Genomic DNA, 12,124 nt, shown 5'->3' on the forward strand with positions numbered 1-12,124 from the left:
ACTAAAGCAACTTCTCCAGCCCAGGCTGCACACCCACAAAGGAGCACACACAGACAGTGGTGGGAAGGGAAGCCCAAATAATGCCCTGACTGGCTACTCCCAGGGCCATCATCGGAGCCATCAGCCCATCAAAGGCCCATCTGCACAAACCTAGAGCTGCACAGGGCCACAACGGGAGATAGGAACCCAACTGAGGGACTCCTGAGGAATGAACAGCTGTCTGGGCCCCTCCCAGGGCTGTGTTTGCAGAGCCATCAGTCCCTCTGGCCAGGAGCAAATTCCATCACAATGTCTTTCTCTTGGAGACAGATCTTGTCAATGTTTATAAACACCTGAAAGGAGGGTATAAAGATGACAGGGCCAGGCTCTTTTCAGTGGTGCCCAGTGTCAGGACAGGAGGCAATGGGCACAAACTGAAACACAGAGGGTTTCTTCTGAACATCGGGAAACACTTTTTTACTGTGAGGGTTGCCCAGGGAGGTTGTGGTCTCCATCCCTGCAGATAGTAAAAAACCATCTAGACACAATCCTGGGCAGCCTGCTCCAGGTGGCCTTGCTTGAGCAGGGAGGTGGGCCAGAGAACCTCCAGATGTCACTTCAATGCCAACCATCCTGTGAGTCTGTGTATCTCAGAGCTCTCCAGGTCACCTTTTGGGCTAAGGAGGATTGTTGTCTAGGAGTGTGACACACATCAGGGGATGCAGCAGAAGAACATTTTGAGATTGCACAATATTTGTTCAGGGGAGGAATCATGGGTGGAAAAAGGGAGGGATTTAGGTGATTTGGGGAACAAGCATGGGAAATAGAGGGCTAGTTATGTATAAATAGTTGGCTCGTCAGTACGCTTGTCTGTCACTGCCCTGCACCTGATCAGCACAATCTATCCTGTGTCCTTATTAAATTCCTTTCTAACTGGGTGAGGGCTCTGTATTCTGTGTCCATATGGGGACATGACGGCAGCAACTGGAGTCAGACTGTGGGTTGAAGGAGCTGTGTGTCCATGGTGCAGCAACTGAAGTGGGGACAGGTGTGCTATCACTAGTGAGGATCAAGCTGGATTAGCTGGAGAACAGGTGAAATGGCCTGGCAGAAAAGGGGTGTGGGGGTCTCTAAGGGCCAGCTCAGAGTGTCAGAACATCTGGATAGCTCTGGGAGACTGTAAGGCCATGGGGCCAGCAGAGTCCTCACCTGTTGTGTGTCTATGAGGGAGGCTGTCTGTACCAGTAACTGGAGTGGGGCTGCAGCCTCGGTATGACACACTTCCCTCTAACACTGGTCTTCCTGCTGGAGTTTTCATGTAGTTCGCAGGATGCTCATGCCCCCACGAGTGCTTTGTCAGTGATTCAAAAAGGAAAGAAAGGAGTGTCTTTGAAAAGTTTTATTCTACACCCTCACTTTTAGAAACCTTTACACAAGCTACAAACCAAATCAAAGCAGTGAGCTGCAAATTTCCTCTTCAAGCACATGAGCAGACCTGCTTTTCATTAATTCACCTTCCCTGTGTCCAAAAGCAGCGTGTTGCACTCCCTTGTCTGCCCCAGATGTTGAAGGGCTGAAAGGACCTGATTTTTGGTCGATGTTGAATTACTATCAGCCACTAGGAGGGTCATACCCACACTGCAGCATTCCTTGCTTCCCCCCACTCCCTCCACCACCTCCTTCCACTTTGGAAATGCCGTAAAGCCTCCAAGAACAAGGTGATTTCTGACCTGTGGGAGCATGTCTGCAAAAGAAGACCTACTCTATGAGAAGCAAAGCCAGCCCAGGGCAGGCGAGTTTCCATCCCATATTTCAAGAGGAAACAGGTAAAGGGATTTGCTCAGAGATACCGGCAGGTCCCAGGGAAAAGCCTCTCACAGCAAGGTACCAGTTGCCCAGCTCATTCAAAATGGCTGCAGTTCAGTGGCTGGATCAGGTGTGGACTTGTGGAGTTCCTCCCCAGGCGTGCTTTCAAAAATGTGTCTGTCTGCCTTTAAAAAGGAGTCCAAGCTCCCCTGAATACCAATAAGCAAAAAGGTTCTCCACAGGCTGTTCTGTCTTCTACCTCGCTCAATTGATGAGAAGTGCTATCTTTTCCCTGTGGTTTTCAGGTTTTCCACCAGGGAGGAAGGCTTTTTGGTCCTATAGGCAGCAGTGCCTGCAATCCGGGACCCTCTGATGGTACTGATGTATGGCAAAAGGGGAGGCTCCCGCACCACCAACGCAGTGCCCTCAGGAGTATAGGCCCGGAGCAGCAATTTCTCTTCTGCGTGAGCCGTCACTGCCACCCAGCCTGTACAGTCAAAAAAAATACAGTCAGTCAGTGAGACAAGTCACTAGGATCAGAACGAGGGTTCTGGCACAAACTCAGTGCTTCTCATGTTGGTGAAGAACCTGAGTTACAAAGGTGTGATTTCTTTGAGAAAGCTAACTCAAATAATACCCAGCCCTTTCCCAATAGAAGATAACACCTAAATCCACATCTTACTCTCCCCAGACACAGAACTTAAGAGGGATGGTAGGAACTACCAAAACCACAACAATAAAGCTTTCCAATCCATGGCCCTTTCCCTCTCACCTGGACAGCCAACAGTGTCACAGCCATTCCTGATGCTGTGGAACTTGTATGGCAGCCAGAGCATAAAGTATTGCAATATGGTCATCCTGTACAAGCGTGGTTGTCAATCTCCATTCTCAGAGGTTGCCAAGCCTCAGCTGGACACAAGTCATGCCTGCCCTGATTTTGTGCTGGTGACAGTCCTGCTCTGAGCAGGAAATACAGCTTCATCCCTTCAGAGGCCTCTTCCCATCAATGTTTCTAGGATGCAGACCCTGCAAAACAAACTAATGAAGAAATATTAAACTACCTGCAGAGGAAAGCTTGATATCTGCGACTGCTTCAGTGGTACCAATTCCTTTCAGTGTAATGTCCTGAGGGACAAGCGGAGGGAACTCTTTCATTCGCTCTTCCCCACCCATGGGAACCTAAGATCAAAACATGGAGAAAAGATTTAACAGTCAAGAGATGCTTCAGCACTACCTTAAACTGGTGAGCAAGGCACAAGTGGGAATAAAGATATTAGACCGTTGTTAGCCATGTAAGAGCTGGCTTGAATATCCTACGGAGTTTTCAGGTTTGCCAAGAACAGAATCGGGATCACATCCAGAGCAAGCCAGTGGGAGCTCAGAGGTGAGCAAAGATGGAGTGCCCGCTGCAGGACCCAGCTGGTGGCTCAAGCCAGCCGCCCTGATGCGAGGGACAGGGGACAGCACCTGTTCTCGACGTGCACAGGAATGGAGCTGCCAGAACAGGGACAGCTCACCCTGTCCCCCAGCAATCTGCAAGTGCTACACAGTATGTGGCAATACCAAGGAAAAAGTCAGACCACCAGAAGATGAAGGGATGTGCAGAGGATCCAGCGGGGAAAGAATAAGAAAGCCATGTTTTTCAACTGCAATCTGTTCTGAAACCCCATCTCAGGTGCTCTTTCCTAACACAGCTGCAGCCACGCAGCCTGTGGAAGAGTGCTGCACACTGCAGATCTCTACTCTCCCACCACAGAAGTCCTGAACTCTTGACTGTGCTGGGTTTGTGTGTGTGGCAGAGTTTTGGTAGTGGGGGAAGGGGCTACAGAGGTGGCCCCTGTGAGAAGTTTCTCGAAGCTCCCCCAGCTCCAAGTCAGACCATCCTTTGCACCAAGGCCAAGACAATTAGCGATGGTGGCTGTACCTCTATGATAATGTATTTAAGAAGGTGAACCTGGGAGGAGGAGTGGGAGTTGTGAGGGAGACACCTCTGCAAACTCTGAGGTCAGTGGAAGAAAGGAGGAGGAGGAGTGGGGGGGGAGGTTTGCCAGAGTGGAGACTCCCCTGCAGCCCATGGTGAGAGGGCAGGCTGTGCCCCTGCAGCCCATGGAGGACCCCACGCCAGAGCTGGTGACTGTGCCTGAAGAAGGTCAGGACTCTGAGGGAAGCCCATGCTGTTGTAGTTCAACGCTGGGAGGACAACGCATGGGAGAGACCCACGCTGGAGCAGTTCGTGAAGAGCTGTAGGGAAGGACTCATGTTGGAGAAAGTTCATGGAGGACTGTCTCTTGTGGGAGGGACCCCACGCTGGAGCAGGGAAAAGTGTGAGGCGTCCTCCCCCTGAGGAGGAAGGAGCAGTGGGACTGACTGCACCCCCCATTCCCTGCCCCCTGTGCCACTGGAGGGGAGGAGGTAGAGAAATTGGGAGCAAAGCTGAGTTGGGGAAGAAGGGAGGCGTGGGGGGAAGGTGTTTTTAAGATGTGGTAATGCTTCTCACTGTCCTACTCTGTCTGTTAAGTGGTGGTGGTGGTGTCTGAATTAAATTTATTTTCTTTTTATTCCCCTAACGAGTCTGTCTTGACCATAGCTGGTGACCATAGTGGGCGAGTCATCCCTCCCTGTCCTTGTCTTGACCAAGGAACCTTTTGTTGTATTCTCTCCTTCCCATTCCTGAGGGGGAAGGAGTGAAGGAGTGGCTGCGTGGTGCTCAGTTGCCCTCTGGGCTCAAGCCAGACACTGACACATGCTGTTTTTTCCTGTCAATTGTGCCCCAGCTGGGGCGGGCATTTCAGCAGGCAGGGAGGACAGCCTGGGCACCTGCAACCCAGAGCCCACGACAGCACCTCCTCTTACCTTTAGTAACTCTTGGCCAGCGTGTTTCTCATAGATGGCATCTGCGTTATTCAGGGTAGAAATGTGGACTGGCAACAGGTTAGAAGCCATGACAGAAAACCAGGCAGACTTTTCTCCCTGAAACCAATAACAAGAGGAGGATGGATGTTACAATAACAGAAAAGCAGCCCCAAATTGCTCTCTCCTGCTCCATTTCTTTCCTGCATGTTGAAAACTTGTTCGACTGATGTCCACTCCTTGTCTGAGTGGTCCTTGCCTGTGTCACCGCAGAGCAGCCAGGATTTATATAAACAGGGAAGCTGAGCTTCCAGGAGAGAAGCACCCATGTCTTACCATCCTGCCTCAAAGTACTCCCAATACCATATCCCCTGCCATCACATCTGGCAAATCATCCAAGAGGTATCTTTGCTCAAGTTTAATTCCCAAGAACAAACTCAGTGTGGTTATGTAGTGTGAGAGGTGATGGACATCTCCTGTCTGGTGCTTCTTCTCCTATCGCTTTACATTTCTAACATGCATCTCCCATCAAACTATACTTGGTTCCAAGCTGCTCTCAAACTATGCAAAGACCGAATGTGGAGCAATTTCAGCAGGCACTCTTGTAACTTTTGCACAAAAAGCAAACAAGGCCAGAGAGAGAAGAAACCTTTACAAACACTGCTAGCAGCCTGAAATACGGAAACTCAAGTTTAGCAATTCCTTCAAGTTCCTCACAGACCTGATCTGAGGCAGGGGCTCCTCTGTCATGATCTGAGCACAACTGTCTTCCTCCAAGGTCTCTGGAAGATGTACATTTGCAAGGCCAATACAGCAATGGGCTGAGACAGATACCAAGGACCTGTGGGACCCTAAACATGCATGGCTCAGCTTGCTAAGAGCATCATTACATGGAGGAAGCCTAACTGCCAGCCCTGCTGCACTGGACAGGTCTCTGAGCCTGATGCTCTCATCAGGAGATGGTGTGGCACTTTTTTACCCTGACCTCAGGTTCCCTAGGCTGCCAACACCAGCTGTGTTCTCCACAACTTTCAAGAACAAAAGTCATCCCTCACAACAAAACAACCCCTTGGGCGGCCCTGTAGCTGCCTGATCTCACAGTGTTTCTGCAGAGGGTGTTTACTGTCAGCAAAATGTCACCTGTATCGCTGTCCTACTTTGTCAGGGATGCAAATCCAGGTGCTTTCTTGAGTCCCTGATAGTGCCCAACCAACATGCCTAGGAAGTTCTTTTCCTAGAGCTTTGCCCAATACAGTATGGATAAAGACAGGTTTTCTTCTGCTGGGTTGCTCTCATCACAAACAGCATTTTTTTTCCTGAGTGAGGCATTACTCTTCTGTACTGCCAAGCTGTTTTTTGGGACAGGGCTCCGCATTCTCACCTTAACTATGATGGAGCTCTCCTGCCATACTGGTACATTATTACTTACAGAATCCTGTCCCCTCCACCTTTCTGGTTTTCTTCCAGCAGGTCAAAAGTGTCCTCAGCAAAGTAACAATTCAACATTTTATGGTGATCTTGGAAAGCTGACTGAAACAAAGGAATAGCCATACACACATGCCCTTCCCAAACTGGGGCAAACTACTGAGGAAGGCATTATCATTAAGTGCTAGATCCATAGCTGGAAGAAACCACCACTTCCAGAGGGAACATCATGGGAGGTCAGCTCCACACACTTCAATAAACATGTATGGCATGGGATTTCTAATAAATGGAAGGAATTGGCAGGGACACACACACACACAGAGCACCTTTTAAAAATATTTTTACAGAAACTAAAATACATGTGCATTTAATTGCTTCCTTGGGCAAATTCTTCAGAGGTCTGTGTCAGGAAAGCAAAATGCCCATGCTTTTCTCTCATGGCAAACAGCTTTCATGAAACACAGAAATGAGGAAACCCAACTATTTTCCAGTTAATTCTGGCACTCTCCTCCCTCCCTCTCTGCCTTGTGCCTTTGTATGTTATGGGAAGCACATTAAGCTGAAGGCGTCTGTCAGCATTCAAAAGCAGTTACTGTCATACAATATAAAATACTGCATGCTGGTAACAAGTATCAAACCTTTCAACTGCAACTCCCCATCCCAAGGCATTCTGACTTTATGCGTGCTTTACTAACAGATTCATCACCGCAAAAGCAGCAAAGAAAGGGTCTGGAAAAGCTACCCAGAAAGCCTTTTATCATCTGGTACTATAACAAGAGATGAAGCAGCTGCTCACAGAATCCTTTCTTCCCTTACCTCTAAGTAGTCTATACGTCCCAAGGCTGCTAAAAACAAAACCATTCCTGGCTTGAGAATGAAGGTTCGTGGAACAATGGCATGTGTTGGCAAAACCAGCTTTACTTCTTTCTCTGTCAGGAGATTTAAAACCTGCAAAATAAATTGTACTGCCATAACTCATTCCAGATGTTTTAATGGGTCAATGAAATTAATATTGGTATTATACTGATAGAGGAGAAAGAACAAGTAAAGCAGTGTGAAGAACATCTAACAGAACAGTTCAATTCTGGTCCACGTGGTAAGTGAGAAACAGGATGAGGCAGGGATATCACGAATCTCCACGGCAATGCAGGGTCCATAACAAAGTATAAGAGCTGCCAGCAGCCTGCTGGACCACAGATTTGGGAATTCTGGGTCTGGCTGGAACAAGCTCACACAAGATTTACTGTGCTTTAGCATGAGTGCCGCCATGTGCAGAACTGGAGACCACCTTCAGCTATGACATTTGAGTTATTCCACTTACGTAGTGACACAAAGTACCAAATCAATACTAGCAGCAAAGCTAGTCTCAAATGTCTCACTGAGAGAAAAGTGCTGGATCACACTGTGACATAACTCAAACTGCAGGATGACCAACCTGCCACACAGCATGGATCCCTACCCCAGGCACAGCGAAACAAGCTCTCCCCTCTGTGAGGCCTCCCGAATGCTCCTGCTGCCTGTCTTACTCTCCTTCCTTTCCCTCCATCTCCTAGCTTAACTGGCTCATCTGTTTCGGTGCTAACTTGTTTCAGTGAAATGATCCACCCCAAAGCCAGCAACTTAACCAGTAACGCTGCAGCCACAGCGGTCTGATTACTTCCTAAAGAAGCAACTGTTCAAACCCAGCTATGAAACAACGCAGGCACAGAAGTTCAGAGGAAGAGAATAGTCTCCAGGTTGACAGTATCTCTTTCCTAAACACAGGGAACTGACAGCAGTAATGCTTCAGACTCTGTCCCCCATGCATACTACAGTCATGCAAATACAAGTTTGTAGCAGTCTGGCCATGAGGATTTAACCTCAATTCAGCATTAAAAGACTGAACTAACATGGGTTGTGGTGCAGCCAGTACCCTGAATGCTCTTCCTAAGTTCACAGGCAGACAATCTTTAGCTTGAAAGTCAGGGGAGCCTTCAACACTGATTCTTAAAGACGAGGAGGCTTTGTCCTGCTAGCTGCAGGCTTTCTGATCTGTTTGGCAATGCTTAATCCAAGATTTGAGTTATCAGTAATCCTATCCTAGACTTTCCAGAAGCTTGGCTTTGGAAAGAGTCATGAAGAAGCAGCTAAAAACAAACCTCCAAGGAATAAGGACAAAAATTTAATTCCATCATATGCTAACAGCCACTTTCCTTCCCTCTTCTTCCAAAAGAAAAAAAACTCAAACCTGCTCATAACTAAAAAACTCCCCTGACAAAATCTGCCACATAAACCATCTGCTTGTCCTACATTCAGATCGAACACTGACCACAGGAACTAAATTTGATCTGAAACTTGGCAGGTAGTTCTCCAAAGGCACAGCAAGAATAATCAAAGTCAGGAACAGCAAAGCCCACTTTCTTTCCACACCTATTCAACTCCAAAAGAAGAAAGAACATATCCAATCTCCAGCCACCAAACCAGGTCTCTAAGCTGATGACTGTACAGTTCTTGCACTTCATTCTCTATATCCTGTACTTTTTAATCTTCCCTAAAAGATGACCTGTAGCTCTGCACAGGTATCAAACTGATCAAAAAAATCTAAACACAACTTTTTTGGACGTGTGCTGAAACACTGAAGTAAGGCCTCATGTACTGGAGCTATTAACAGGAACACTGCAGATCTTGTCAGCTTCAGGAGAATGCTTTCTCAAAGATTTGGTTCAGTCACACAACACTGGTTATCCTCCTAAGCTCCACCTTTTTCAGCAGGCTGGTAGAGCTTAAAAAGTGCAAACTTAATCAGGTCATGCTAGTATAAACTTGCTTACAGCACTATCATTTACTTCCCTTCATTTAGATGTTAACAAAGTTTGATGACGCACTCATACAGTTCCTTTGTAAAGATCAGTAGGCACTATTCAGAAATGCAACAGTGTTAACACAATGAACTCTTCCCAGATAAATACAAACCATATTTTAACACAATTGCCCAAACCAAAAGAATCCTAACCCCAGGACTGCAGCAGAAATACAGCTGTGCCTGTGGGAGAGCTAAGGCAGAACAGTCCTCCCAAACCCTGTCATCCCAAAACACAGCATCACAGAGTACCTACACAGTTTTCCTTTACAATCCCTGGAGTGTCAAAACACCAGCGAGCATCCTTCACTTCATTGTATGTGAACTCCTCCCTTTCCTCACGCTTCCTAGGGGAATGTCTGGGGTCTTCATCTATGCTGTATGAGAGCGCATCAGGGTCAAAGTCAACCACAGGTATACCCTTCTGCCGTTGAAATGTTCTTCCAACTCTTCCTGGATTAAAACAAAAGGTTTCCTTGTAATTAATTTATTAACTTGCCTTTCCTTCAATCGGATATCTGTCCCTTCCCTTGCTTAAAAGGGATGCACATTGGTAATATAAAGGTGATAAAGATGCTATATAGCTAGAAATTTTGCGTTCAAAAGCCAAGATGATAAGAAATGTCTTCTATAATTCTTGCTTAGCATTCCTCAAGCCCCAGAACCTCAGCAGGGACCAGATCACACTCCATTATTTCCGTTTCACAGTAAAGCAGGCTGCCTTCTTTTTTGTGCCTTAGACTGTCAAACAGAATTATTTGAAAATCAGGGCTATCTTCTGGCAACTCCCTCTATTGGATATACTAAAATAATGTACGACCACTGTGGTCTGCAGCCAAAATGTGATTATTTAAAAACGAAACTTGTTTTCTTCCTTTGAGAGCGAGAGACGGCCTATAATGCAGTATCACTGTAAACTGCTAAGGTCTCTGAACTAGGTTAGCAAATGCTGATGGGAGGTGCACTGCACAGAGGACACCTGCGCAATGCTACTACAATGGCAGAAAAATAAGTACTCAAAAGAAATACTAATGATGCTCCTTACAGAGAAGCTAGAGGGCTTGCACCCATTAGTCAGGGAACAAAAATCAGTCAAAATAACTTGAATGCAAGTTTGGAAACTTTTTATTGCTACTACAGATAGCGTGTTCTTCCCATAATTAAATGGAAACTAGTTCTTTCAGAGTGGGAAGAAATTATTTGCCAAAACCAGCTGGATTCTACAGCAAATTAAGAAGTTAGCAGTCCTTTGTGTAATGCAGTATTTACATTGGAGCAGAGGGGCAATACCTTTACTCAGGCAATACTCACCTACTAAGTAACCTTGCTTTTTAAGGTGATTAAGATACTTTTTTTCTTCACTGCTTAGCTGATCTTCTGTTTTTGTTGCCTCCTCTTTCAGTCTCTTCTCCCTTCGAAATATCCTGTCACACGTAGGATTAATAATTGGAAATTTCAATAGGTTCAGTGTTGTTCCTGAAAAAAAGAAGGTGGCAATCTGACTACGTGGCACATTTAAGCTTTGAGGAACAAGAAAAAAAAAATTGTTTCTCCAACTTTTGGGTGAAATCCAGTAACACAAAGTTGGAGGTAGAAATACAGCTGCTCCCATAAAATACTAGCTGTGCCAGCCAAGATGGTGGAAATGAGGCACCCACCTGCTCAAGATCTGCACTCACCTATGGTTTGATGAAGTAAGCCTCAAAGCCAAGTGGTGTCAAGACTGACTTAATACACCCCAGGCAATTCCCACCTCCAGGCAGCTTGGTTTGGCCTATGATTACTTTACACGTGCTCACCAGTCCACCTCCCGGTCTCTCTAGAGTGGAGGGCACCCCTAATTGTTAGGGACATTGGATCAGGTACCACCCCTGCTGGAAGGGGAGCACACAGGCCGGCTCTGGTTCCCAAATCCCTTACTGCTACAAGATGCACAGCACGCTCTGTGCATGCCTCCCACCCTGAAGAAGGCGACGATTTGAAGCATAGCCCAGGACTGGAGCTCGCTGCCCACAATGACGATGCTTTGTGGTGGCAGGCACCCATTCGGTGACAGGTCCCCCTGCCCCAGGGGTGGCCGAGGGTAGGCCAGCTGGCCTCTGAGTACCCGACACCGTGCATAACCTGCGCCGTGATGGGAAGAGAGGTGCCCCTGACCTGGCCAGGGGGAGACGGTGGCCCTGTCGATGACGTTGGGGGCACGGGACTTGCAGTAGTCGGAGCGCAACAGGATGTTGAAGAGCGTCGACTTGCCGGAGTTGGTGGCGCCCAGCAGGTAGACGTCTCCGGCACACTTCCAGGAGCGCTGCAGCCGGCTGATCAGCCCCTCCAGGCCGAAGCCCGTCTTGGCACTCACGAGGCGGACGTCCACCAGCGGGGCTTCGCGCAGGCCGGCCTGGACACAGGCTGTCACCAGCCGCTCCCGCAGCCGCCCCAGGTGCCCAGGGGAGTTGGCGGGCAGCAGGTCCACCTTGTTGCCCACCACCAGCAGCCCGGCGGCGGGGACGTCGGGGCCCAGCAGCGCCGGCAGCTGGGGCAGCACCGGGTCAGGCAGCTCCAGCACGTCGAGGACGTAGAGGAGGAGCGGGCCGCGGCCGTGGCGCAGCGGGCGGCGCAGGGCGGCGCTCACCACCAGGCGGTGCTGCTCGGGCGGCAGCTGCAGCCGCAGGGCCCGGCCGCTGTGGGTCAGCAGCCAGCACCGCTGGCAGACGGCGCCCCGCAGCCCCGACGCGCTCTCCGACAGGCTCCGGTACTTCTCTGCCGGCACAAAGCCCGGCGCCGCGCCGTCGCAGCACTGCAGCTCAGCCCCGCAGCCCGAGCAGCTCAGACCGCTCGGCGGAACCGAGGGGTCGGGCTGTCCCGCCGCCACTGCCGCCGCCGCCGCCACCACCACCGGCCCCCGCTCCCGCTCCCGCCACTCCCTACCCAGCTGCCGCTGCTCCCGGCGGGGCAGCGTTGCCGTTGCCGCCCCCTCACTCAGCTCTGGCTCATACTCTAGAAAGACAAACCGCTCCTCCTCGCCGCTGGCTGGTGCCGCCACCCCGCGCCGCGGCACCAGAGCCCAGGACCGAGCGCGGGCCAGGTGGCCCAGGAGCAGCGGGACCAGGCGGCGCATGGCGGGGCCGGTGCCCCTAAGGCGGGAGACAGGGGACGTGGCGTAGCAACCGCGCATGCGCGCCCTCCGCTGCCTTCTGGGAGACGGCGCGCGCAGTCGCCCCGCTCCGT

The 12,124-nt window shown here is 49.5% G+C and overlaps 1 protein-coding gene across 1 annotated transcript; it reads right to left on the bottom strand.

Annotated features, from left to right (window-relative positions):
- Window positions 1–1,363: 1,363 nt before the first annotated feature.
- NOA1 (nitric oxide associated 1) lies at window positions 1,364–12,079 on the bottom strand. The gene is made up of 7 exons (XM_074823067.1): window positions 11,057–12,079; window positions 10,211–10,375; window positions 9,156–9,352; window positions 6,877–7,008; window positions 4,639–4,755; window positions 2,847–2,964; window positions 1,364–2,272 (listed from the first exon to the last, which is right to left on the bottom strand). Exons 1-7 carry the CDS (start codon window positions 12,069–12,071, stop codon window positions 2,067–2,069), a joined length of 1,950 nt encoding a protein of 649 aa, XP_074679168.1. The 5' UTR covers window positions 12,072–12,079; the 3' UTR covers window positions 1,364–2,066.
- Between the last annotated feature and the right edge of the window lie 45 nt (window positions 12,080–12,124).

This window comes from Strix aluco, chromosome 4 (assembly GCF_031877795.1).
Source record: "Strix aluco isolate bStrAlu1 chromosome 4, bStrAlu1.hap1, whole genome shotgun sequence".
In the NCBI taxonomy this organism is placed as follows: domain Eukaryota; kingdom Metazoa; phylum Chordata; class Aves; order Strigiformes; family Strigidae; genus Strix; species Strix aluco.

What these genes read in the sequence shown, in the direction of transcription:
- NOA1 (XM_074823067.1), bottom strand. Translation starts at nt 12,071, where the DNA reads ATGCGCGGTTGCTACGCCACGTCCCCTGTCTCCCGCCTTAGGGGCACC. An exon ending in AAAGCAAGGTTACTTAGTAG is followed by an intron (nt 9,353 to 10,210) that starts GTGAGTATTGCC and finishes GTTTTAATCCAG; the next exon opens with GAAGAGTTGGAAGAACATTT. An exon ending in GGATTGTAAAGGAAAACTGT is followed by an intron (nt 7,009 to 9,155) that starts GTAGGTACTCTG and finishes TTTATTTTGCAG; the next exon opens with GTTTTAAATCTCCTGACAGA.